The sequence below is a fragment of the Equus przewalskii genome, chromosome 7, assembly GCF_037783145.1.
Source record: "Equus przewalskii isolate Varuska chromosome 7, EquPr2, whole genome shotgun sequence".
NCBI lineage: Eukaryota > Metazoa > Chordata > Mammalia > Perissodactyla > Equidae > Equus > Equus przewalskii.
Genome location: NC_091837.1, coordinates 94,601,141 through 94,627,999, shown reverse-complemented (window position 1 = coordinate 94,627,999; position 26,859 = coordinate 94,601,141). Strand labels below are relative to the sequence as shown.

General features: G+C 48.8%; 2 protein-coding genes across 14 annotated transcripts in view; one reads left to right on the top strand and one right to left on the bottom strand.

Annotated features, from left to right (window-relative positions):
* The window catches only part of TXNL4A (thioredoxin like 4A), a 28,475-nt gene extending 26,578 nt beyond the window's left edge, over nucleotides 1-1,897 (top strand). For all 8 annotated transcript variants that reach the window (XM_070627952.1, XM_070627950.1, XM_070627947.1 and 5 more), the window contains one exon: nucleotides 1,476-1,897. In XM_070627952.1, coding sequence (XP_070484053.1) covers nucleotides 1,476-1,647 — 172 coding nt within the window. In that variant the 3' untranslated portion in view covers nucleotides 1,648-1,897. The remainder of the gene's footprint in view (nucleotides 1-1,475) is intronic.
* On the bottom strand, nucleotides 1,473-26,859 carry HSBP1L1 (heat shock factor binding protein 1 like 1). Of its 6 annotated transcripts, none has more exons than XM_070627954.1 (5): nucleotides 14,001-26,768; nucleotides 10,347-12,643; nucleotides 9,429-9,495; nucleotides 8,318-8,412; nucleotides 1,473-2,917 (listed from the first exon to the last, which is right to left on the bottom strand). In XM_070627954.1, exons 2-5 carry the CDS (start codon nucleotides 10,395-10,397, stop codon nucleotides 2,858-2,860), a joined length of 273 nt encoding a protein of 90 aa, XP_070484055.1. In that variant the 5' UTR covers nucleotides 10,398-12,643; nucleotides 14,001-26,768; the 3' UTR covers nucleotides 1,473-2,857. The 6 variants fall into 6 exon arrangements, 2 of the variants coding, with proteins under 2 accessions (XP_070484055.1, XP_070484056.1); XM_070627955.1 differs by having other exon boundaries at nucleotides 1,473-6,837; nucleotides 14,001-26,391; XR_011542145.1 differs by lacking the exons at nucleotides 1,473-2,917; nucleotides 8,318-8,412 and adding an exon at nucleotides 9,679-9,747.

Genomic DNA, 26,859 nt, shown 5'->3' with positions numbered 1-26,859 from the left:
TTAGGACTGTTGCTGCACCCAGAAAAGGAGACGAAACTGCCACCTCCTGTTTCTGTGACCCAGAATTCTAAGACAAGTAATATCAGTGCCTTAGTTAATTTATTCACCAAGTATATCTGTTGAGTCCTGCCAGGTTTTGTGGTCTAGTGCTGGGACATTAAGTCCAGGAAGACAGGGTTCCTGCTATCGCAGTAAATTAGCAAAGGGGAAGGGGACATGCAAGAGGACAGGTATGTAGAGGCAGAAATACTGAATCAAATAGGGTGGCAGGAGTGCTTAAAGGATGGCCGGGGTAAGTTCAGAACGAGCCATGTGCATTCCACCAGGGGCAGACACGTGGACGAGGACATAGATGCACAACAGCATATCATGTTTCAGGACCCGCAAGAAGGTGAATGACTGACTAGAGGTGGGGCGGGAGAGGGGTAGAAGGTGAGGGAGAGAGCGAGGCAGCCTCCAGATCCCCGGATTCCTGGGCCAGTGTGAGGACTTGGAATGTTATCCTGGAAGAGAATGTTTGCAGCAGAAGAGTAACATGAAATTTGCCTTTTGGAAGCTCACTCTGGTTGAAAGGAGGCCAAACTGGAGATTTTGGGATGAAGGGCTTTCTGTGGAATAGTGGATTGAAGTCAAATGTACACTCTTGTAGAAGTGAAAAGTTAAACACTAATAAAAATCGATGTGCAACAAAACAGGAAAAATAAGTGCAGCAGGTACAAGAGGGTTAATATTTTTATTTTATAAAGTGCACATATAAATTCATTTAAAAAAGTAGCCTCTTGAAAGATGAATTTATAAAGAACCATCTACTTCCCTAATCATAGAAATGCAGAATATCATATTCATTTCACAATTAGTAGGGCCGGCCAGGTGGCACAGTGGTTAAGTGCGCATGTTCTGCTTCAGTGGCCTGGGGTTCACCAGTTCGGATCCCAGGTGTGGACATGGCACCACTTGGCAAGCCATGCTGTGGCAGGCGTCCCACATATAAAGTAGAGGAAGATGGGCACGGATGTTGGCTCAGGGCTAGTCTTCCTCAACAAAAAGAGGAAGAATGGCAGCAGTTATCTCAGAGCTAATCTTCCTCATAAAAAAATTTACACTAAGTGCTCACAAGAGCACTGTGAAAACTCAGACACTGCTTTTTTCAGGTAAATTAGTACAACCCTCTGGAAAACAACTTGGCTTTCCAAGTGACTAAAACTGTGCCCTTTGACCCTTCAATTGCTCTGTAGGATATTGGTCCTAAGGAAGTACCGAACATACAGAAAGCTGTGGGCATTGTATTGTGGTGTTTTGTTTAATAAGGCTGTTTCCGGTCTTCTCCCCAGTCATGGTGTGTCTGGTTGATTGTGTGTGTCCTTGTCTTCAGTGCTGTTTTAAAAGGATTGTAACAGTGGGGACCGTAAGGTGTTTTTCATGGAGTTCTTTTTTAGAAGGATTTTTGAGAGCGTTGACACCTTTGCTCTTGGCAGGAACAAGCACATCATGATTGACCTGGGCACTGGCAACAATAACAAGATCAACTGGGCCATGGAGGACAAGCAGGAGATGATTGACATCATCGAGACCGTGTACCGAGGTGCCCGGAAAGGTCGTGGGCTGGTTGTGTCTCCCAAGGACTATTCCACCAAGTACAGATACTGAGCTCCCGTCCCAGTCCCACTGCTGTATGTAAATGTCACAGGGTCGTTTTCACGTGGAAATACATTAAATGACCTAAAGCCTTTGACAAAGGAAGCGTTTGGGGAAAGTACGCGAAGCTCAAGTTGCTGGAGCGTCTTTGCTGTGAGGGCAGCACGGCCTCAGCTTTCCCTCTGCCCAGCCATCGCCTTTCTGTGTTAGCAAATATCTGTAAATATCTAGCTGAGATAAATAAAATACATGGTGGTGAGCAGTCATAGTCGGTTATTTCTTAAGAAACTTGATGTATAGATCACTGAGTTTGGTCGTCAAAACTTAATTTTCATCTTTACCATTGAAGTGAAGTTGCGGTGCATGTCCTCTGGGCTGCGGTGTCTTGCGCACTTGGCAGTGGTATCTCTGAGTTTCCTGGGGCTGCTATACGAGGGCCCACAGACTGGGTGGAGGCCAGGAGTCAGGAGGATCTGTCTGCTACCCTGACCCGGCCTTCTTCACACACCTTCTCCGTATGTGTGCTTCTGCGTCCAAACTTCCCTGTTTGTGAGGACACCGGTCATTGGATAAGGATGGCTCTACTCCAGCATGACCTCGTCTTAACTGATTAATCTGCAACAGCCGTGTCTCCAAGTAGGATCACATTTGGAGGTCCTGGGCAGTTGGCTCCCAATATAGGAGTTTTCAGGGGGCACAATTCAACCCACAACAGAATCCAAAGCTTTGAGTTCAGAAAGAATACATACTTAAAGAAAAAAGTATTTTTTTATTCTTCTGGTTAGTCAAACCATGCAGTAAAATAATGATTTTTGGAGCCTTCCTTTTAAATGTGAATAGTAAGAGCTGTTGTTATTCTCCCAAAGATCGTAATCTAATGTACTCAAATTGTCTTTTTCTGTGGAGTCTGTAGAAACCACGACTCCTTGATCCGTGTGGATCCGTAGTCTGCTTCCACAGTCTCAGGTTTCTCTTCCGAATCTCCTGTCCCAGCAGCACATGGGAGGGCGCTTCCCAGTGCATACTAAACAGAAAGTGCTCGTGTGGAGCGTGGAGGCAGCACAGGGGGTGGGGACCACACTCTGCGGCCCCTGTCTGGTTTCACAGCAGCCTCTGCTGCTTACTGAGGACCTTGATAAGCGGCCTCCTGGAGCTTCGTTTTCTGTGGTGTGGAGGCATGATAACGTCTGCTGTCTGATGCGATGCCTGCAGACCACTTGGACTAGCGCTGGTGGGCCTGCCACGGGGTCACATTGACTCGACTGTTGTTGAACTGTGGGTGCTTACCAAAGAATAAAGCCCAAACACAGAGGAGGGTGCATGAATTTAAAGTGCAAATGCAAACGTGCAGTTCAATCTCTCCAGACTTAATTTTCCCAGTTACAAAATAGGGAGTATAACACTGTAGTGAAAAAATGTGACCCCAAGCACCTGGCATATAATAGACATCAGTATTATGACATTTCTCCAAGATAAAACAAATAGCCAACAAGCCCATGAAGAGATGCTCCCCGTCATGAGTCACCAAGGAAATGCAGATCAAATCAGGAGATGCTACTTTCACGCCCACTAGGATGGGTGTGAATAGATTCAAAAGGTCAGATTATTGCTTGTGTTAGCAAAGAGGGAGAAACTGGAACTCTTAACACACTGCTAGTGGGAAGGTAAAATGTAGCAGCCACTTTGGAAAACAGTTTGGCATTTCCCCAAAAAGTAAAACACAAAATTACCATCTGACCTAGCAATCTCACTCCTAGGTGTACACCCAAGAGAAGTGAACATGCATGTCCACATAGAAACGGACATGAACATTTATGGCAGCATTATGCGTAACAGCCAAAATGGGGAAACAAATGTCCATCAGCTGAGTGAATAAACAATATGTGGTCCATCCGTACGATGGAATATTATCCAGTCATAAGCAATGAAGTAACTGATGTAGGCTACAACATGGATGAACCTCGAAAACATTAGGGTAAGTGAAAGGAGCCAGTCACTACCTCATCTGTGATTCCATTTACATTAAATGCCGAGAATTGGCAAATCCATAGAGAGGAAGTTGATTAATAGTTGCTTAAGACGGAGAAGGGGGAATAGGAGGTGATAGCTATTTGGTACAAGGTTTCTTCTTGAGTGATGAAAATCTTCTAAAATTGATTGGGGTGATCTTTATACTTATCTGTGAACATATCAAAAACCATTGAATTGTATTGGCATGTGAATTATATCTCTTATTGATAAAGTTTTATTAGCTATTAAAAGAAATAAGCAAAAAAAAATTACACTCCACATTTGTAAATTTACTCTTGTAAATTTGGTGTATTTATAAGTTGTAATAAGTTGTTCACTCACATTTTAATAATTATCTCTTCGCTGGTGCTTTGTGACTACAATGTAATTGAATTTTTAATGATATGATCTCTTCATTCCAAGTTTGTATCTTATTATTATATACTTGCTATCTGCCTTGCCCTGAACTAAGTGATTTACACTCCATTTTCTCAAATCTTTCCAACCACCTGCCAGGTAGATGTTTGGAGAGGGAACTAAAGTTTAAATTGCTCAAAGTTACCACTGGTTGCAGAGGACATGAATTCAAAACCCAGATCTCCCAAACCTTGTCTCATTGCTGTAACATGTTCTTTTAATCAAGTTGAAATTAACTGGTGGAGATAGTATGCTGACACCCCTGGTTCTCTTAAGTATTGAGCGATTTCTGTCTCCCATCGTTCCCAGGATGGCTTTTAGGCAAAGTTCTAAGAATTAGTTCATGGCAGCTGACACAGAACCAACAAGCCTGGGAGGTACAGAATATATTCAGGAATATCGTAAGTAATCAAGTGCCCTAGAGAAACTTATTGCAGCATTATTTGGAGATAATATTAGCCACATGGAAAATAGATAATTCAAAGGACCATGAGACAGCAGTTAGTGACTGGACTAGAGTCACACACGTCAATGTAGGTGAATCTCAAACTACTGAACAGACGAGCGAGGTGCTGAAGGGTGCTCTGGTGTGATACCATCTACGTGCAGTTTTAGGACATCCAAAAGAACGATCTGAGATCTTAAGGCAAGCAGCACCCTTGTGTGTTTGCAGTAGACTGTTTTGTGGGCTCCGTCGGGTAGCCTTTTTCTGACTGCTAAGCTGGTACACAGAAGAGAGAGGAGCTCAGGGCAGAGTCAAAGCATCTGTCAATCTACAACCACCCCAAAAACCCACATCACTGATGTTTCCACAGCCACACCCAAAGTTTGGTTTCTCAGGTTGCTCCCTTAAAATGCAGGATGCATTCATGGCCTCACCAGGTTTCTTATCTGAAAGTTCAGGTGCTAACTGGGAAAGATTGAGATCTTGAAAATCGGAATGGAGACCGTTGGGAGGACTTGCCTTATGTGGGAGCCATTTTGAATGCTTTGCCTACTTCATTTTTATTAGCGGCTTTTGAAATGCATCTGATCCTAGCATTCTTTTGTGACATTTTTACATTGATCATCAAAAGCTATACAACGAGCACCTCCAGCGTCCGAATGAGATCCGTGCTGTCTCTGTGTCTGTCACACCTGTTACCCCAGTCGCTGCTCAATCCAAGTCCTCCTGCCAGCCTTCGGTTTTCTTGTTGAGTAAAGTAGTCAAGCTCTCACACATTTCCATGGACAAAAAGCATCGTATAAAAGATTGCAAAGTATTTTGGAACTCTTGAAATTCATTCATTAATTTTAAAAAATGTTTAAGTAGCTCCTGGGTCCAAGGGATGGTGCCAGCATTGGGCACACAATGTTGGGCAAAGTCAATCTGGTTCTGCCTTGTGAAGAAGACAATCACACCATCACTTAAAAGGAAAGTTCAACTATCATAGCCAACAGGTGGAGTGCCATGAGGTCACCCAGGAAGTAGATCTGACCCAAATGGGCTCAAGGAAAGTGAGGAAATTCAAGCTGAGCTAGAGAAAGAGCTAACAAGGGTTGGGTGGGGGGATCCAGAGGCCTTGGCACTGGGAGGGCGCTGGGTCCGTCTGAGGTCTGAGGAGAGAGTGTGGTTGGGTGGGTGGGCTGCAGAGGGAGCCCGGCAGGCGGTGGGCAGCCATGGGAGGCTTTGCCTTGGGAAGGAGGAATAACAGGATTGAATTCTAGTTCTGAAAAGATCTTTCTCGCCCCAGCTGGGAGGAGCTGAAAGGAGATTTGGGGAGAGGGTAACTTTGGCTCGGAGGAGGTGAGTTGGACACTCTTTGGAAGGGTCTCTGTCTAAGCCTGAGTGTGCTTGCTGTGCTTCTCTCAACACCCTCTCTGGGTGGAGTGTGGGGGTGACTGAGGAAGTAAACCCGGAGCCCTGGATCACCCGTTTTCTTGGTTTTCCTTTGGTTTGATCTAGTTTGGAGAACATCGCTGTCAGAATCTGTTTGGACTGGACAGATTAAAATTAGTCTTTACAGACAGTGTGACTGGAAATGTTGAGTTGGAATTCGATTATTTAAAAAGCAACTTCTATCAGAAAACTGCTTATGATTTTATTCAAAAGATCTATATAGAAATTAATTCAGGAAAAATTAATTTTCCCTAATATAGTTTATGCTTTTCTTCTGTGATTTACATTCTGCCATTTTATAACCATCTTTGGTAAGTGGTTAGTCACCTTCCAAATTACATTCTGATTGTATTGCCTTTGTTCTTTTAATCTTTTATTTTACTAAAGTGAATTTTTAAATTAAATACTAAAAATAAGAACTCATGTAGAGTTTTACTCAAAAAGCTATCACATTTTCTGGTCTACTGTCTTCAGGTCTATAAGAAAAAAATTTGAAAGAGATAGTGGTTGATTTATATACCAATTAATGTACAGGGAAATAAACTGGAATCCAAAGCTTTCAATAAAAGTGCCTTAATTTCCTGTAATTGCTAAAACATTTTGTGTAGGAAAAATTCAGTTTGTAAAAACACATAAATGATTTTCATTTTAGTCAGATGGAGTCAATGTGGATTAACAAGTCAAGGTGAGCAAACAGCAAGTGCCTTCAAACAGACCCCTCCTGTATCAGCGTCCTGGCCCTGTGACAAGCTGTCGCGAGCGTCTGGGGAGCAGACTCCTCCTGTGTCACGTCCTGGCCCTGTGATGAGCCTTCGAGAACGTCGTCCGGGGAGCCGACTCCTCCTGTATCAGCATCCTGGCCCTGTTTCAAGCCAACTCCTTCAATGCGTGTGCCCCTTGAGCAGATGCAGGAAAGCGTTACAGGTGTTGAAGTTTATGGGACTGACAAAGCGCCAGATCCATCAGAACTGAGAACAGCGCTCTAGCATTTTGGGGTCATGGACTTTCCTCCCATTCACCCCTCCCCACAACAGGGACACAAGTTTAGGGGGGTTGCAGGATCCCCTGAAACCTACAACACGAGCCCCATGTTAAGAACCCCTGACCTAGCACAGCCAACAGGCAGAGCTTTATCCGGATTTATTCAGGTCTTTTAACTTAAAAATCATTAACAGCTTTTAAACTAACTTTATCTGACCTTCTCTCATGCTGCTTTAAATAATGGCTGTATGTGTGTCAAAAAGTGAAGTTTTCACACCTGCTTAACCATTTAACTTGATGCCTAATATTTAGTGGGGTTTGACCAAATTTAAAAGAGCCAGCTGGAGTCTGGGTGATGGGAAGGGACTAAGTTACCGGACCCCATCCCACCTGGCAGTGTGCCACACTCTGGGGATGGGAGGAACTGCCGAGTGGCCCTGCCCTCAGGCACTGGCTTGTCACCAGATCAGCCCTCAGGATGGAGGACCCCATCCAGTGCACCTGCAGGGCCCAGGGAGGACTGAGGCTTCCAGGCAGGGGGAACCTGGGATGCAACCTCACGAGGTGAAACTGTGTTTCCCACCCTCTGGACAGAGTTTTAGATTGCCTGCCTCAGTGCTTTGCAGCCCATGGCTAGCGGGACGTAGGTTACCACTGTTAGGTGAACTAGCTCTGATTTAGCAGATAAGTATGGATAATTTGCCAGCTGACCCAGGATAACAGTTGTCAGAGAAATGGAAAAAGAAGGAAACAGAGGCATCTAATTGTTCAGTTAAAATATGCTCATAAATCAGAATATTATGTCAGTAAAATACACATGAGCATCTTAATAAAGTTGTATATCTTCATATGTCACGTGGACAGAAATCCAGCCTGTGACTTGAAGCTAAGCATTGATTTGCATCTTCAAGATTAAGTGCAAAATTCCACTGGAAAAGAAAGGTTTGCACTGTGAGAGGCCGGGTGGGGTCCTCAGAACCACTCATGGAGCAGCTTGAGGGCTTAATGCTGTGTCTTCTGTAAGTGGTGACACGAATAGATTGTCTCAGCAGGAACTACTGGCTGTAATCCCCAAGCTCTTACTTCATCATGACTTGTGTTTTGACTGAAGACTATTTTGAGAGGTGGGGGTGAAAAGTGGTTTAATAAAATCCAATTTTTAAATTACAGAGTTTTTCATTTAAAATGTGCACTTTTTAAGGAATTATGAAAGACTGCTTCAGTTGGTCTATTTAGAAAAGAGCATTTGTAAATGTCTTATTTCTGAAGGTTTTTCATGTGGTACAGAGGCAGTAATTCCCATAGTGGACGATATAGGATTGTATTTTTCAAGATGAAAGCAATCAAAAGATATGCAAAAGGTGGACATATTCAGTTTCCTAATAATGGCCTTACCATTTGTCCTTGAATAGAATCTTCAATCCCAGCTGGCACCATTAAGTCATTTACGTTCTTCTGTAAGTCCTCAAGGCGACTTTCCATTTCTTCCAGTACAATGTTAAGGAGAATTGCACGTGGGGCAGGGCACCTAGCCAGAAAGCCCGCAAAGACCCTGCTTCCAATTGCACCTGCTCGTCACAGTTCTGATAAAAACACCCTGGCAGTGCAACTTGCAAAATGAGGGGATCAAAGACGGCAGTGTCCTCAGTGCACGTTAACCACTTTCCTGAGGTTTGTGTAGTGTGTCTTTAACGTTGAAAGGTTAAAACTGAGCTCGGTTCTGAAAACCTGGCTCCCCTCTGGGGACATGGATTCAAGGATATGAGGTTGTCTGGTATGTTTATGTTTTCACCAAACTCTGATGATTATGTAAATAAATGGAAATTAACTCTGTTTAAAACCGTCTTTCTTGCAGTTTAATTTTATCACGTGTAAGAAACTTTTTTTCCCTGTGGGAACCCATCCACAGAATCAAAAGTTGCAAGTAAATGGTTCCATATGCAAATAGTTTGCACACAATTTTTAAGGAGTGAATTTAGTTCTGTAAAGCCAGCTCAGGTTGGGCACGTGTTCAGGCAGATGTGACCCTTCGCTGGATTTGCTCAGCCTGGAAACACCTTCTATTCTAAGTCTGTTTGAATTCTTGTCTTAACAGACAAGCTGCTGAAGTTACCAACCAACCAAAGGCCGGGAGAGCCGCACCTGGTGTCCGGTGTTGGAGACCTTGCGTGTGACGCGCAGGTTTCTGAGTGCTTGGTGGAGGATGAATGTTACTGAGCGGACTATCCAGATTCCTGTGGGGCCGGATGGGAAAGCCCCATTGGGTAGTACTGTACATCGTGTCGTCGTGTTTTATCCTTGCCATACAGAACACCCTGCATTGCTGGTCAAGCAGGAAGTAACCACCCGTGAGTGGTAATGAATACATCAGGTGCCAGTAAAGGCACAATGCAAACACCAGAAATCCCAGGTCAACAATTATCCACTCATCGCAGACGACAGAAAGATATTCCACGGTAATTTAACAATCCAAAGCATTATACTATTATAAGATAGGAAAGGATATTTCTGAGGTTTAATGTTGCAATCAGAGCTTGGAAATGTTCTTGAAGTTCCTGAAATAGATTTTCTGCCTGAAAAAGTGAACCGTAAGACAACTGAACATAATGTTTCCTCTAGACGCAGCACACGTTCAGCGCTGTGACGAGGTGCCCAGGCCTTTCCATTCAAAGGGTAAGGAAAATCTCAACAAATAGTGCTGGAACAATGAGGTTGCCAAAGGTATGACTAAAGAAACCTGCAGCCCCAACCCTTACCTCGTACCATACGCAAAAACTAACTCAAAGGATCCTACACCCAAATGGAAGCACTGAAACTGTCGATGTCTAGAAGATAAAACAGAAAATCTTGGTCACCTTGGGTTCCTCTGGGAATTCTTAAGTCAAGCTAAAACAGTCACGCAGAGCACCCCCAAGGTGGGCTTCGCCTCCCCTGCGCTTTTGAGTTTTATTAGCTGGGATCGGGACTGCAGAAATTGTTCACCGCCGCGTGGAAATACCGCCGCGCGTGTCCCGGCGCAGAGTCTGCGGACTGAGCTCCCGCCCCCGGCAGCCGGCCTCCCCGCCGCGTGGAGGGTCTGTCCGAGCCCCCTCCTCTGGGACGCGGGGCCCGGGTCTCCGCTGCCTCCCTTTGCTGCCGGGGATTCATCCAACAGATTCCGTTCAACCCGACAAACTGAGCCGCCTTTAAGCGTTGCTCCCCGACCGCCTGTCGTCCCGTTTGGGCCCTGGAACCCTCTGGGAACGGGAAGCGGGACGGGTTCGCTGCGGCCTCGCCCAGCGCGGGGCAGGGAGAGGTTGGGGGTGTCCTCTGTCCCCTCGGCGGGGGCGGCCCAGCCCCTGGTCCCGACCCCCGTCCCCGGGCCCCGGACCCTGGGAGGACTCAAGATCCGGGAGCGGCCGGAGGGGCGCGGGCTCCCACTCACCGCGTCCCGCAGCGCGTCCCCGTGGGGGGCTTCGGGTGCGCGCGCGTCCATGTGCCCCGCGCGCCGGGCGGGCCGGGGGCTCTGCGGGGTCGGCGCCGCCTCGCCGGCTGGCCCGGCAGCGATGGCCCCGGCGGAGCTCGGGCTGCAGAGGGGCGTCCGAAGCCCCTGCGCCCCTGACCCGGCGCCGGGCAGGCCGGCGACTCAGGCGCCCGGAGATGAGTCCCTGGGCAGCGCGCAGCCGGCTGCTCCCTCGGAGACGCGTGAAACGCTGCCGGCAGGTCCGGAGAGGGGACGCTGGGCGGCGCCAGGTGGGGGTGGCCGCTGCGTCCGATGGTCATTGTCCCTGGGGCGGGAGCTGGGCTCCTCCGCGGGGACGAGGCGGCCCCTTGGCTTTCGCAGGCTGCCCTGCCCCACACCTGTTTGCTTTGTTTTCGTTGCGTCAGAGATGAAAAACCCAGCCAGAGAGCGAGCACAACCTCTTTACTATGATTATTGTCATTATTATTATGGTAAAACATAGACAATGTAGAATTTGCCATCTTAACCATCTGTAAGTGTGCGGCTCAGCGGGGTTAGGCACACACACATTGTGGTGCAGCCATCACACTATCCACCCGCACACAGAACTTCCCAAACTGAAGCTCTGCCCCGTTAAACAGCTACCCCCACCCCCTCCCCAGCCCCTGCACCCACCGTGCCCCTTTTTGTATTATGCCCCACTGGTCTTTATACAATGTTGTCATCTCTCTAATGGGGCATGGTGGGTGGTCCGGCTGCTGCCCACACACAGCCCAGATACACACCTGGCTCCTAGTCCTGTAATCCTCCATTGGAGACTTTGTCCTCTCTCCGAATCTCTGCTGTTTCTATGGTCAACTTTAAAATGAAGAATGGTTGTGTTCTGCGGGGAGGGCACAGAGAGTGAAGGGGAGCACCTATACAGTGACGACAAGAAATGATGTATATCTGAAGTTTCACAATGATGTAAACTAGATGAACTCAATAAAAAACATACATACCAGATTTTAAAGACAGTACAAAAACAAGAATGTAAAACACCTCATTAATTTAAAAATATTGATTACATGTTGAAATGGTAATATGGATATATTGGCTTAAGTAAACTATATTATTAAAATTAGCAACAACAAAAAAAGAATGGTTATGTTCTGAGATGAGTTCCGGCACCGCCAACAGTCTCATCTGGATTCTGATTTTATTGGAGACCTGGAGGAAGGTCACAGCCCTTCCCTCCTGCCAAGTGCCCTGGGGCCTGTCGGGACTGTGGCTCGTGGGTCACCTTGTGGGGGATCCCCCAGGACCTGTTGTGGCAAGTACCTGTTTTGTGCACGTCTCTGCACCCCTCTGGACTTGAAGCTCCCTGGGGCAGGTCTGTGTGTGTCCCGGCCACCCCGATGGCCCTGGGGCCTCGTGGAGCAACAGCATGTGGACACCCAGGTTGCTGAGTGTTTTCATGAAGCGTGGCCACACGCCCGACACCCCACCTCATTAGTCACCCGGAGAATTCAAATCAAAGCACAGTGAGATCCGGCTTCATACCCACTGCACAGCCAGAATCAAAGACAGACAATAACCAGTGTTGGCGAGGATGTGGCAGTGGGAGGCTGCATGCACTGCTTGTGGGAGTGAAAACTGGGGCAGCCTGTGGAAAACAGTCTGCAGTTCTGCAAAAAAATTAAACATAGGGGCCAGTCAGGTGGCGTAGTGGTTAAGTTCACGCACTCCACTTTGGTGGCCCAGGGTTCATGGGTTCCATCCCGGGCACAGACCTAGCACCACTCATCAAGACCTGCTGTGGAGGCATCCCACATAAATTAGAGGAAGATGAGCACAGATGTATGTTAGCTCAGCAACAATCGTCCTCAAGAAAAAGAGGAAGATTGGCAACAGATGTTGGCTCAGGGCCTATCTTCCTCACACACACACACACAAAATTAAACATAAATTTACCATATACCCTTGATTCTACCTCTAGGTATACACCCAAGAGAAATGACACCACATATCCACAAAAGACGTGTACATGCATGTTCACAGCAATGCTGTTAACAGTAGCCAAGAGGTGGAAACAACCCAAATGTCCATCAACAGACTATGGACACACACAAGGTGGTCCATCCATTCCGTGGAATATTACTCAGCCGCAAGAGGAGTGACACTGACAGCTGCCACGACGGGATGAGCCTTGGGGCCGTCATGCTCGGTGAGAGAAGGCAGTCACAAGGCCGTATATTGTAGAGCTCCATGTGTATGAAATTCCCAGAATTGGCGAATCCCTGGGAACAGAAGTAGATTGGGAGTTGCTGAGTGTTGTGGGAGGAGGCGAAGGGGATAGAAACTCAATAGTTCAGGGCTTTCTTTCAGGGGGACAAAAATGTTCTAAAATTAGATTGTGGTGATGGTTACACAACCCTGTGAATATACTAAAAATCATTGACTTGTACACTTTAAATGGTGGATTTTATGGAGTGTGAATTATATCTCAATAAAGCTGTTAAAATAACTTTTTGAAACTGTGGCCATTTTGCCACTTGTCATGTCTGTTTAGCATCTGTCTCTTTTTTCCTCCGAGAGGGGCTGCGATGGAAGGGAGAGCTGTGTGAACTCCGGGGTGGGGCGTGTGGGAGGGGACATTGGGTCTGGACTACTTAGGGAAAGAGGGGCTGGGCAGGGAGGGCCACTGGCTCAGCGTTGGGGTTGGCTCCTCCTTTGAGAGGAATCCCGTCAGACGGCTTCTGGTTTCTCTTTGAAGGAGGTGGGGAGGCCGTCTGCCTGGTGCGGGGGTGGGGGGAGGGAGTGGGCAGGAGGCCTCACTGGTGGGTGGTCACTGTATCCTCTCCCCAGCAGGCTGGGGCCCACAGAGGACACCGGCTGGCCAGAGGCAGCCTGGGGCGGACGGGGCTGTGCCCAGGGAGGTGGCTGCTGAGGACGCAGAGAAAGCCTGCTCAGCAAGAGGGGCTGTGAGTCACAGCTGGTGGTGTTTCCGGCAGAAACACACATGGGTTTCAGGGACCAGAACTCACTCAAGCTAATTTAAGGAAAAAGCAGGGGGAGTTATTCAAAGGGTCATCTCAAAGAGCCACCTGGCTGAAGCTCCGCCAGGTTTGGAGAATGTTCCAGTCTCTGGTGGTGGGAGGTGCTGGGCACTGTGCCCCACATCCCACAGGCATGAAGCCAGTCAGCTCTGGAGCCTCCGCCCTTCCTTCAACACGGCGCCTCAGTTTCCCCCCAGGGCCAGCCCTGCATCATCTCCTGGCAGGACCCACCTCCACCTGCTGAGTTCAGGGGTGGGGGCCTTGTGGGCTGGGGTCTCACCCCTTCACGCAGGGCAGGGCCGCATAGCTCTGGACACTGGACATCCTGTGCCAGCAGAGGCCCACTTGGGTCGGACATGACAGAGCTCGCAAGTGTCCCAGGTCGCTGGACTTGGTAGAGGACTCCGGATGTTAACAGCCCAGCCCGGGTGCAGGCTCATGTCAGTGTACACACTGCCCTACCTGGGCTATGCCTTTCTTGTTTTTATCACAGACAGGACATGACAGGCAGGGAGCTTGGCCTGGCCCACGGGAGCCTGGAACTGGACATGTAGAAGATGGAGGGGCCGTCATTACTCCAAGGCCGATGGCCTCTTACCTGCCTGTGCTTCTCTCTTTCTACAGGGGCCTCTGCGGAGGCCTCCAGCCCAGCCTTAGGTGGCCTTTCAGTTCAAGCTTCCAGAACAACCTGACCACGGCGATTAGCATCTGATGTGCACATGGGCCTCTGGGGAAGTGAGAGCTGTCTGTGCAAACTGAGACCCAGGCCCCGGCCCAGAGAGTGGTCTCCCCAGGTGGGTCTGGCAGAGACAGCCCAGGATCACTCTTCAGGAGGCAGAACCTCAGAACTGCCATCAGTCTGAGGCCTGGCGGGCTTCCTAAGAAAGGAGGGGGCTCAGGACAGGTCCCCTCACTGAGCTGGGAACAGAGGGAAAGCAGAGGTGGTGTGAGGTGGGGACCCATGCAGTCACCAAGGGAGAACCAGCAGTGTAGGAGGTCGTGGTGCCACGCTCGAGATGTTTGAAAGGAAGATTCCAGGAGTGGAGCTGTTGGGGGGTGGTGGCAAAGTCCTTGATGTGGCCGTGGAATCAGGTGGTCAGCCTGGAATAGAAGCAAAAGTCACCAGAGGTGGGGCGGTCAAGGTCCAGGTGGTTAAAACAGAGCAGCAACTGAGTCACCTGGGTCCCTTCCCGAGCCTAGGAAGCTGCATTTCCACAAGCATGTGAAGCAATACTCATGCACATCCATCATGCTCGACAGCGTTGCACTAGGGTGGAAGTGGGCTTAACGATGGTGAGACTCCCAGAAAGAAAGGAAAGCTCAGCCTCGTGGGGGATCCCCAAGCCCTATAAAGTTCCCAGGTCCTCTGGGGGTGTCAACAGGACACAACTGGGAGACAGACAAAGGTGCTCAGTTTCCCTGGGGAAATAGGAGAAGTTTCACAGGAAGGAGACGCCCACATGCGATTGCTGGAAGTGGGACTAGTGCTTACCTTTTCTCTTCGCTTGTTCATCAGCACAATGACCCGTGCGAGGCAAATATTGTGACCCATTTTACACATGGGGCCTCAGGCTTCGCTAAGTTGTTTGAGACCACAGGACAGGACCAGGAGCAGGGGGCATCGCTGAGGGAGCCCCACGCCTCCCCTGTCCCAGCCTGTCCCGTGAACCAGCTGGGAAGGGAAGGGATCAGAACCCGCTGCCCACCTGTCTCTGCTCTGCCAGTCACCTCCCCTGTGCTGTGTTACATGTGAAGGTAACAGGATTCTTTGGGGTCAGAGCGGGGCAGAGCCCGCAGATCCAGACCTGTCTGTGCGAGTCCAGGAGTCGGGGCTCCAGCGGGTGATGTCACCGATGCACGCGGCCCTGAGTGGGTGCTTGTAAAGCGTGACTTGTTTTCTTTGGCATATAAGCACGTCTTCCCCAAAGTGGATATCCACGTGCAAAAAGAAGAAGCTGGGCCCGTACCTCACACCATTTACAACAATTAACTCAAAATGCATCCAAGACTTAATGGAAGACTAAAACCTTAAAACTCTTAGGAGAAAGCATAGAAAATTTCATGACGATGGATTTAGCACTGACTTCTGGGATATGCTACCAAAGACACAGGCAACAAAAGAAAAAAATAGGTAAGTTGTACTTCATCAAAATTAAAAACTTTTGTGCATCAAAGGACACTATCAACAGAACAAAAAGGCAACCTACAGAATGGGAGAAAATATTTGCAAATCGTATGTCTGATATGGATTGATATCCAGAATATAGAGAGAACTCTTAAAACTTGACAAAAAACAATCAACCTGATGGAAAAGGGCAAAGGACCTTGAATAAACATCTCTCCAAAGAAGATACACAGATGGCCAACAAGCACATGATGAGATGCTCAACATCATTCTCATCAGGGAAATGCAAATCAAACCACAATGAGGTACCACCTCACAGCCAGGAGGACGGCTATCATCAAAAAAACAGGAACAACAAGTGCTGGCGAGGATGTGGAGAAATTGTAACTCTGCGTATTGCTGGTGGGAAAGTAAAATGGTACAGCCACTGTGGAGGATGGTACAGCGATTCCTCAAAAAATTAAACAGAGAATTACCATGTGAATTAGCAACTCCACTTCTGGGTATATACCCAAAAGAAGTGAAAACAAGGACTTGAACAGATATGCACACCCATGTTCATAGCAGCATTATTCACAATAGCCAAAAGTGTCCGTCGATGGATGAATGGATAAATAAAATGTGGTAATATATACAACAGAATATTATTCAGCCTTAAAAGGGAAAGAAATTCTGACACCTTCTACAACGTGAAGGAAGCTGGAGGACACTATGCTGAGTGAAATGAGCCAGTCACAAAAGGGAACAGTATTGTGTGATGCTGCTTATATGAGGGCCCTAGAGGAGCCAGCATCACCTGGTCAGGGGCTGGGGAGGGAGAAATGAGGACTTGGTGTCTAATGGGTGCAGAGGTTCAATTTAGGAAGATGAACGAGTTCTGGAGACGAATGGTGAGGATGGCTGCACAACAATGTGAATATGCTTAATGCCACGAAACTTACACTTAAAAATGATTAAAATGGTAAATTTGACCTCATGTATATTTTAGCACAATATCTTTTTTAAAAACCCATCTCCCCAGCTTCAACCCTAGGCTAAGAGTTCCAGGATCTAGGAAACCTGTGATTCTCTTCTCTCCCCTTGGTACTTTTTCATGTATGTTTTATCTTCTCAACTGTAATCTCTCTGGTCCAATGGGAACCTACTCAGAAACTCTAATAGTCCAAGAACCCAGAATCTACTGGAGAAACAGGGTCGTCTCTCTACGCCCAGCACCTGGTGCCTTCCCACCCCTGCTGCCTAGTCAGGAATCAGATTCATAGTCCTGCATCCACGGGAGACAAACTCATTAATATGGAAGCGAGAGTCACTCAACACAAACACATTTTGTTAAAAATATCAAATTTCAGGAACTAGGTTTAGGGGGAAAAATCCTCTAATGCAACTGACTTTGGAAATCTACAGTATGAGGATATTAAAGGATGCCGTGCAGAAACGAGATGGTGTTTTCTGGTGCGAGGATAGGTCGGAAAAGAAGGCAGAGTCTGAGCAAGAAATACATATTTACGGAATCAAAGACACAGACCACAAGAGCAGAGCTAAACACAAAACCAAACTTTAACTAAATTAGAAGACTAGCATTTGGATTTTGATAGATGAGAATGTCATAGCACGACCAAACGTGAGAGGACGTTCTATTCAGTGAAGCGTAAATGCCAGTGGGAGCACCGGACCCCACGTGAACGGCACTGTTCCCACAGAAAGGGGTGAATGCTGCTAATTAGACTGTGTGCTCAGTGTTTATTTTATCTTCATTCAGAGTCTTGTACAGTCGCTGATGCTGGGCCTTGATTCGTGGATTCTCTGTGCTACAATCTCTACTTTTGGTATGTTTCCAGTCTCATTTAAAAACTGTACAAAAAGAAGTGTTCCTTTGGGGCATAGACTTGGGCAGATAGATCTGAGTATAGAATTTTTTGCTTCTTTTTATTTATTCTAAAATAGTTGCATTACTTTCATGATGTTAGCATCCATTTCTTAATGCAACCTTATCAACTATTTTATAATCCACTAATAATTTACTATGTAATTCTGGCCCTATTTATAGTAAGTGATCGTTCCTGGAAGCAACTATCCTGAGTCAGGAGGACTTCCTGTATTGGGTGTGGATTTTCAGACGGTGGCTGTCAAACATGACTGCCTTAGAGCCACTGGGCGTGGCCCCGGCTCAGCACTGTCACGTCTGTGAGCCCTGTGAGCGGTTTCAAAGCCCCCCGAGGTTTCACTGTGTGACCAAGTGGTCCCAGCTTGGAGGAAGGAAGACGGGAAGGCAGGAAAGGGGGCTGTCAGACCCCACAGGCAGGAAGGGCCGCCTTCATTTTCTCAAGTCTGGATCCAGACCCGCGTGCTACCGCGAGTTGTTTAGAATTCAAAACAAGATAGATTTTGGAAATATCCTCTCTTCAGCCTGCTCAGATCTGCCTTTGAATTTCTCTAGTGAATTCTTCAGTTCAGTTATTATACTTTTCAGCTCCAGAACTTCTCTTTGGTTTCTTTTTAGGTTTTCCATCTCTTTATTTATATTTCCATTTTGCTCAAAAATTGTTTTCTTGACTTTCTTGTGTCTTCCCTTAGGTCTCTGAGCATCTTCCACATGTTGTTCTAAAGTCTTTTTCTCGTAGATCTGCCATCAGGCCTTTTTCAGGGATAGTTTCTGTTGATTTGTATTTTTTCTTTGAATGGACTATGCTTTTCTGTTTCTTTTCATGGCATGTGACTTTTTGTTGACACTGGACGTTTGATATAGTAATGTGGTAACTCCAGAAGTCAAACTTACCCCTTCCTCAGGGTTTGCTGGTTTTTCATCTGGTTTTTGTTTATTGTTTTTTTGATTGTTGGCGGCTCTATCTGTGCCAAGGATCAGCCTGAGGTGTAAACTCAGTGTCTTCTTAGGTTTTTTCCTGAGCCTTTTCTTGGGCATGCACAGTCACTTTCTAATTTTCTCCATGTATGCAGTTGTTTTTGAATGTCCTAGTCTTGAATGACTGGCTCCCAAAAGGGGAAAAAGAGAAAAATGAAGAGGGAAAAGGACGCACACCCTTTAACTCTCCTGGAAGTCACTTGAGCGGAAGGCGGGGGTCTTGCTACACTGGGAGAGGTGCAGCCGCAGTGGCCACCCGCCTCTGTGTCTGCACCTCTGTGGTCCGAAGCAGCAAGCAGCAGTCAGAGCACAGACTCTCAGTGTTGGGGGCACAGAACCCTTTTTGCCCACCTTGGCTCCCACCCGCTGTGTGCAGGCTGCTTCAGGAACACGTGCACAGCTGCCTGCCAGGGGCTTGGGGTGGGGACAAGTACCTGCTACTGTGCTAAGAGCAGAAATTGACTAGAATTTACCATCCAAGCCTTCCCCTGGAAGTGACAAGCCTTCAGCAGGCCCCAGATTCCAAAATAGTTCCATCGGACAGACTCTGCCCCTGCACTTGTCATCCAGGTGGGGAGACTCCTGGTGCTCCCAGAATCCCCCACCAAGGGCATAAACTTCTTGAAAAGCTTTAATACATGCCTCCAAACGGCCCTGATGACAGTTCCCACCTCCGCTCTGACCAGCCTCGTTTCTGGTTTTCACTCCGCACGGGGCAGTGCCAGGTGGCTGCATGGGGATGCGGTATTCCCGCCACTCCACCAACTGCCCCACAAGCCACCCCAAGAAGAACAGACCGTAAAAAGCAGCATTCTGTGCAGAGCAGAAATAAAGTCAGCTCTGTCTTTCCACCCATCTCTAACGCAACGCTTAGGAAAATAGGGCCTCGCTGATGCCTCTGGAGGCAGGGACTCTGGAGTGGCCATGGGGGAGCTCGTGACCCCCCAGCCCCCTTCCTGTCATCACAGGAACCTGCCTTGGAGCCTTCAGGGTGTGTCTGTGTCCCACAATTGCCATGGGAAGGAGACGCCAAATCTGAGGAGACATAAAGTTGCTTCTTTTCCAGGTGAACAATTTATCAAGTCAGGATCTTAACAGGGATGTCAAGGAAAGAGTTGTTTGTGCTTTAGGGAACTGAGGAAAAAAGTGTTCAGCTCTCTGGGGTGGCTGGGGGTGCTTGTTCCAGTGACAGCAATGGGGACCATAGGAAAGGTTCCAGCAAGGTGGGTATAAGGGAGAAAGGAGGGGGAGGGAGGAGGGAGGGGAAAGAAACATGCAAGAATGAAGAAGAAAGCCTCTGGGTGACTTCGTAGTAAGTTAATGTACACTTTATTGTATAATTTATTTTTATATAACATATAATTATATATTTATATGTATAATTTATTCTTTTATCATATGGTTTTTCAAATATAATAATTGTGCTACTTTTTGCCACTGCTCAGGTCACAATGATAAGGTTTAAAATACTTCTTTTCTTGGTGAGGAAGATTGGCCCTGTAGGGGATCAGAATTGGCCATCCCAAAATGTATCTCTTTGGCTTGATTATTTTTAAGAACAAAAGACCCTGAAAGAAATTTTGACCTCCCCCTCAACTGCCTAAAAGAATTTAAGATGGAAGGCCTGCTCTGGGAAGGAGCTAATACATAAGTTACCTGTAGTGCAATGTAAAATGTCTCTCAGGTCACATTGTTTGTAGTTGACCCATTTACATTTCCATCTCCGTGTGAATTGCCTTCCACATCCTTGAAGTCCCAAATAGCTACCCCCAACATCCTCCTTTGTCTTTAGGTGAAGATTGTGTTCCAGCTGGCAGCTCGGCCATTTTGGCGAGTTACCCAGGTTCTTGGGTCTCTCCCATGCATACACGTCATAAAGCTTTGTTTGGTTTTCTCCTGTTATTCTGTCTCATGTGAATTCATTTTGTAGCCTGGTCAGAAGGACCTAGAGGTTGGAGGATTTCTCTTCCTCCCCTGCAGCCCTGAGCTGACATCCATGCCCATCCTCCTCTATTTTGTATGTGGGATGCCACCACAGCGTGGCTTGATGAGCTGTGTGTAGGTCCATGATGGGATCTGAACCTGCAAACCCCTGGCCACCAAATTGGAGCATATGAACTTAGCTTGAAGAAATGAGAAGAAAAGCAGAGAACTTAAGTTACCTGAAGCAATTCTGGAGCATTAATTATCGCTTAAAGGGTGGCCCCCCAGGAAGGTGGTGGGAAGGGGGATTGGGGTGGGCCTGAGTGCTGAGCTGCTGCTGGGCCAGCAAGAATGCCCTGCGCCCCTGCTTCCTAAGGTTCCAGTGCTAACAGATGCTAACAGAGCAGCCAGACACAAAAGGTCATACGTGGGTGATTCCATTTACATGGAACACCCAGAACAGGTAAATCCATGGAAACAGCAGAGCGGTGGTTTCCACGGGCTAGAGGGAGGGGATTGGGGAGAACTGCCTAATGGCGTGAGGTTTTATTCTGGGGGGATGCAAATGTCCTGGAACTAGGTGGAAGTGGTGCTTGCAAACACTGAATGTGCTAAATGCCACCGAGTCATTCACTTTAACTGGCTAATTTTGTGTTATATGAATTTTGCCTCAATTAAAAAAAAAAAAAGAGGCGCACCTCTGAAGAAAAGGAGCCCTGCGTGCACACCTGTGTGTCTGTGTGTGCATGTGCGTGTGTATGTGCATGTGCATCTGTGTGCATGTGCATGTGCACTATTGTGTGTCCTGTGTGCATGTGTCTGTGCAAGTGTCTGTGTGCATGTCTGTGTATGCATGTGCATCTGTGTATGCATGTGCGTGTGTCTGTGCCTCTGTGTGTGCATGTGCGTGTGTGTTTGTGTGCATCTGTGTATGTGTGTGCATGTGCGTGTATGTCTGTGTGCTTGTGTGTGTCTGTGTGTACCCCCAACTGGCAGTGAGCCTGCTGCCCCTGGACCGCCTGTGTTAATTTACACCTGGAGTGCACAGCCTGATCTTCTCTCCAGCAAGAGCTCGTTTTGCTGAATGACCAACAGTGACCCCAGCTGTCAGAAGCTTTCTTTTCATGAATAGCAATCTGGAATTTATCCAGACCACTTGGCTTCGGCAATTCTTCCTCCTTTTCTTGAATTCTCTCCTCTTAAGTTCTCATTTCCTTTGTTGCTGACCCTGCGGCTCCTTCTGTTCTCTCTTACTCTTCCTGAATCAGTCCCCTTTGCAGAGTCATATATCTTTGCTAATAGATCTTGTTACAAATCTCTACCTTTTTTTTTTTTTTTGCTAAAGATCTTGCATTCATTTCCAGTGGGCTTTTAACCAAAGACAGTGAACGGTGAATGAGAGTCATGCTCCAACTTCTTCACTGTGTTTTTCATCTCACATGTAGCTGACGTCTGGTGACTTGGTTTGGATTTGAAATGGTCTCTATTCCAGTTACTAAAAGAGTTTCGATCACGAGACAGCCTCCTGTGCCTTCTCTTACCTACCACGCTCCCTGATGATGACCCACCAGCCCTTCAGCTGGACAAGCCAATGACACAGAACTTCCATTTCATTTCTTTAAAGTAAGCAAAACCTTTTTCTAGGTCTTCGGAGACTTCTCATGCAACCTGGTCAGCTCTCTGAGCTCTGAGCATTGCATACGTCTTGACTCTGCTCCTTCTGGGGTTTTCTTTTTTTGACCAAATTCAGACTTCATCTTATCTTTACTCACTTTAGTTTCATGATGGGCTATTTTTCTCTCTGAATGTTTTATAAAATAATTCCTTGAAAACCTCTAATGGTTCCATAACCCTCTAGCTTTCCTCTTGTCCTCAACTTATAAGCGCATTTTCCACTAGCATTCGTTTAGTTTCTTCAAATTGCAATTTTATCCTTAAGCCAGCCTCTTTTTCAGAGTATCTTGTTTTGCACACACTTCCTGTGTCCTTCATCAGCCTCCCCAGTCACATTTTACATAACCAGAGGCGTTATCAACACCAGAAATGGACATTGGTGCAATGCGTGAGCTGGACACAGACCTTATTCGGATTCCACCAGTTTTCACAGGCACTATCTATTTATTTTTGGTGCATGATACTGTTTCTGCACAAATTCGGGGTTCTCTGCCTGATGAGCATAAACAAGCCGATTAATTATGGCCTCAGCCTTTGGGGTAGAGATCAGCTTTTATTCTTTGAGATCCATCTGCAGGGGGACGGCGGGGGGTGTGCCCTCACTTCTGTCTCCCTGATTCAGCATTTGGGGTGAAATTTAAGAGGTTCAGGAGAACAGGCTGGCATGCGGAAATGCTGGCAGAACAGGCTTTGATTGGTGGCTTCAAACATTTATGGTGAGGTTTTAAACATTTATGACAGGGTTCTAAACATTTATGATAGAGTTCTAAACATTTATGATGAGGTTGACAAATAGAAATGGCAAACTATAGGATATATTGGAGTACATGAGGAAGCCATTTGGTGTAAACCTAATTTGGCCTGACCTTGTTTTTCCAAAAGGGCCTGACATGGCCACTGAGCATGTATTGTACATCTGGTTTAAGCATTTGCTATGTCCCAAGGACAAGCAAATGGCCTTAAGAGAAAGGTGCAACTTCCCCCCACATTGGCATTTCCTTAAGGATAAGCATCTCTCTCTAGGCTAGGAACTGATTGCTGTGCTCACCTGTGACCATCCAGCTCGAGACAACAGACCTACCACCCTGCTGTGTCCACCGAGACAGCAGACCTACCTGCCATTTCCATCAATTGCTGTGCCAACAGAGCAGTCTCGCGACTATTGTAAAAGGGACCTTTCAATCCTAGGTGCGACATCCTCTTTGAGGGTATATAATCACTCTGTATACCCCACTTCTTTGGTGCTCATCCTTCCTTGGGGAGCACTCCCCTGGGCTATATGGTCCTCACATTTGGCTCAGAATAATCTCACCCCAATTTTTATTTGTAGGTTGGTTATGGATTATTTGCGTCTACAGGGTTCTAAACATCTTTGATGAGGTGGGGAAGGAATTTTAATGCTCGATCTTCCGAATGAGGGACCCTCACTTCTGATGAGAATCTGAGTCTTAAGTTCCGGTCCTGTCCGGTCCGGTTCCATGCGGAGGAAGATCTTTGGATGCAAGGTCAGTTCAGGTCACGATTTCTTCTTTTGTGTGTGCCCTCACTATAGGACTTTGCAGGTTTTCTGAAAGGCAATCCTTAATCACTCTGTTGACAAGAGATGAGGTCAGCTGAACTGGTCCTGGAGGGCCCACGGTTACGAGACTGTCACCATCCGACAAGTTTTAAGAATTGCATATATTTCTCTGACGATATTTAAAAACTAACACACACTCTGCTGTTCAGTCATGGGTGTGGTTCACACTTTCTGGAAAGTTCAGTTCCCAGAAGAAATGTGGGAACAAGGCTCTGCTTCCTCTCTGCCTGTCATAGTTCTGATAATCTTGTTGGTCACTCATTTTGGGTTCTATTTTAGTTTCCAGTGGCTGCCATAACAAATTACCACAAACTGAGTGGCATAAAACTTTGGAAATATATTCTCTCACAGTTCTGGAGGCCAGAAGTCTGAAGTCAGTTTTTCTGGGCTGAAATCGAGGTGCTGTCAGGGCTGTGCTCCTTCCAGAGGCTCCTGGGGGGGGGTCTCTGTTCCATGCCTCATCCAGCCTCTGGTGGCTGCCAGCATTCCTCAGCTGTGGTGGCATCACTCCACTGTTCAAGGCCACATCTTCAAACCCCTCTGCTCCATCTTCACATGGCCGTCTCTTTTGCGTGTCTCCCTCTTATGAACATACATGTGATGGCATTTAGGCCCACTTGGATAATCAGAATCATCTCAAGATCCTGAACTTAATCGCATCTTTTTCTTTTCATATCAGGTAACATTGACAGATTTTGGGGATTGGGATGTATCTTTGGGGATCGTTTTTCAGCCTAGCACAGCTGGTTGGCTTCTTTGGTGTGGGAATGTGAAAGCCATGTGACATGTGCAGCATCTGAGATGAGCTGTCTTCCCTTCTGCTCGACTGACTGATGGTTCCCGACAGGTGGTGTTCAAAAGGATTACAGGCCACTTCTCCAGTCATCAGCTCACCTTATGGGAGACCTCTGTGGGGCGGAGTCCTGGACCATGAATGCAAGATTGTATCCACTTAGCTGGGCTCTGAAGGTGCTCCCTGGTGCAGGTGCTCCACCTGGCACACCCTGATGGGTCCAGAACAGCACGTGGCTATGGGCCGGCCACCAATTCGCCCACCTATGTCAGGACAAACAGGACCAGCAGCTGTGACCCCAGATGCTCCAGTGAGAGTCAGAAGGGCAGCCTGTAGCCTTACTCCAACCTCCAGAATAGACAGAATGGAACGTTCTAGAGGCTTTAGAGCTCAAGGGAGGATGTAGCTAAGAAGGAACACCGACTTTCCCCTCCCCGCCCAGCCACGCTTCCTTTTCTGTGCCTGTGTTCATTTCCCTATACATTCCTGGTGCTGTGCTCTCTGTCGTGGATACTGTGAGCAGGGGTGACTCAGAAACACCTGACGCCAGCCTCAGAAGACCCTGTGTTGTATTAGTGGCTCTCCTTACCATGCCAGGCTTGTTTGGGAGTTGCTTTTAGTGATGCTGTAAGTGTTCTTGAAGTGTCCCACAAAACCTACCAGGTAGGAAGCAGGGAGCCAGATCTTCAGAAAGGGGAAGGCGACTCCCTGAGGCAGAGGCTGGCCAGCCAGGTGTGCACCCCTGCGGCCACCCTCTCATTCTCCAGGCCTTCCCTTTTGGGGTGCTTCAGTCTGCCCTGAGGGGAGTTCCTCTGCAGGCAGAACCCGGGGCCTTCTCTGCCCTGAGCCCACCTGCACAGGGTCCTGGGCATGCAGGACTGGCTGGCTTCTCACAGGGTCCTCGCTGCCCCTGCCGCACCTGGGCCCTGGGCTCCAGGCATTTCCCGCCCATTAGCATCTATGTCCTGAGCACCCTCCCTGAGCCCCTGGGGGCTCCCATTTGTCAGGCGACAAACTCAGGAATTCCTACTTTCTTATCTGCAAGTGGGCACTCTCTTGGTTCACCTCACATGACTGTGCGGTTGAGAAAAGCCGAGAAACACTTAGCAAGTCACAGAGTGAGTGACCAGCACTTCTTTCAGCAACGATGCACCTCATGCTTGTGTGTGACGAGGGCGAAGTCCTGGCGGCCGCTGTGGAGAAGACACCGTGGGCCTTCAGGGGCTGCGGGCTGCCGGGGTGCTTTTCTGTTTCTCCAGAGGAGCCCCCCACTAGGTTAAACTCCCCCAGACACTATGCAAACTTGTGAATCCTGCTCCTCAGGTCTGCCCCTGGGTCAGGATGGGGAGCCCCACTCGTTCACGGAACGAATGCGTGGAGGGACCCCTGGAACCACCTGACGACCCCATGGGCTCCGACTCTCCTCTCCACCCCCCTTCCCCGTCCCCACAAGGGGTGACGCCCCACCCTCCGACCCTCCCTTGTCCTCACGAGGGTGATGTCCCCCTACCCGGGCCCTCGCCCGTCCCCACGAGGGGTGACGTCCCCACCAGAATTCTCCCACCTCCCCGCGAAGGGGCGTCGCCAGGCCTGCGCGGATCGTGGGGCGGCGACGAGACCCTGTTCTCAGCTCTCGGTGTGGCTCTCCTCTACATCGCCCCTCGCCCGGGGACAGGTGGAGACGGCTCCACGTGGGCACCTGGCCCTAAAGGAATTTCCTAACCCGCGCAGGGCGGGCCAAGCACCCCTCCCGCGACCCCCGTCTCCCGCCCGGGTCCCGGGTACGCCCCATCCTTCCAGGACCTACCGGCGCGCTCTAGGACCGAGCGGCGCCCGCCCCGCCGCCCTGTGGGCGGGGCCCCGGCATTGTGGCGTCTCCCCGAGGCGGGGCTCCGGCGCGCGGACCGACAGACGGACGCAGGACAGAGCGGGCGCGGGCGCGGGCGCGGCGCGGCGGGTGAGGGCCAGGGCGGCGTGTCGGTGCGCGTACGTGCGCGGGGTGGGGGGTCCTGGGGACAGAGTGCTCCCTACCCTCCAAGGCCCCCCAGGGCCGTGTCCCCCACCCTCCCCCCAGGACCGTGCGCTCCCCACCCCTCCACCCCAGGACCGAGCCGCCCCTCCCCGGACTGTGCCCCCCCCGGGCCGGCGTCCGCCCCCCGCGCCCTCAGCCCTGGGCCGGCGCCCCGCGGCCCCTCTGCGACCCGCGCCTCCGTTCCCCGCGCGCATGCCGGTGCGCGCGCCGAGGGCTCCCTGAGCCGCCCGAGCCCGGGGAGGGCCTCGTGCCCCAGCCGTGGAGCCCGCGCTGCGCCCGGGGCGCGGCCTCGGCCTCTGGGCTGTCCCTGCGGAGCGCGGCCCTCGCTCTGCCGCGAGGCCCGTGTCCCGAGTTCTTACCCGCTCTCCTCCCTCGCCAGGCTCCGATGGTGCAGGATTGAACGGGGTGGCGGCGGCTGTGCGGGGATGACGGTCCCCGCGCGTTCCAGGACCCCGTGAGAGCGGAGGGGCC

What these genes read in the sequence shown, in the direction of transcription:
- HSBP1L1 (XM_070627954.1), bottom strand. Translation starts at nt 10,397, where the DNA reads ATGGACGCGCGCGCACCCGAAGCCCCCCACGGGGACGCGCTGCGGGAC. An exon ending in GGGACGCGCTGCGGGACGCG is followed by an intron (nt 9,496 to 10,346) that starts GTGAGTGGGAGC and finishes TCACTTTTTCAG; the next exon opens with GCAGAAAATCTATTTCAGGA. An exon ending in ATTCTATTCAAGGACAAATG is followed by an intron (nt 2,918 to 8,317) that starts GTAAGGCCATTA and finishes TTCTTTGGTAAG; the next exon opens with CACCCACAGTTCAACAACAG.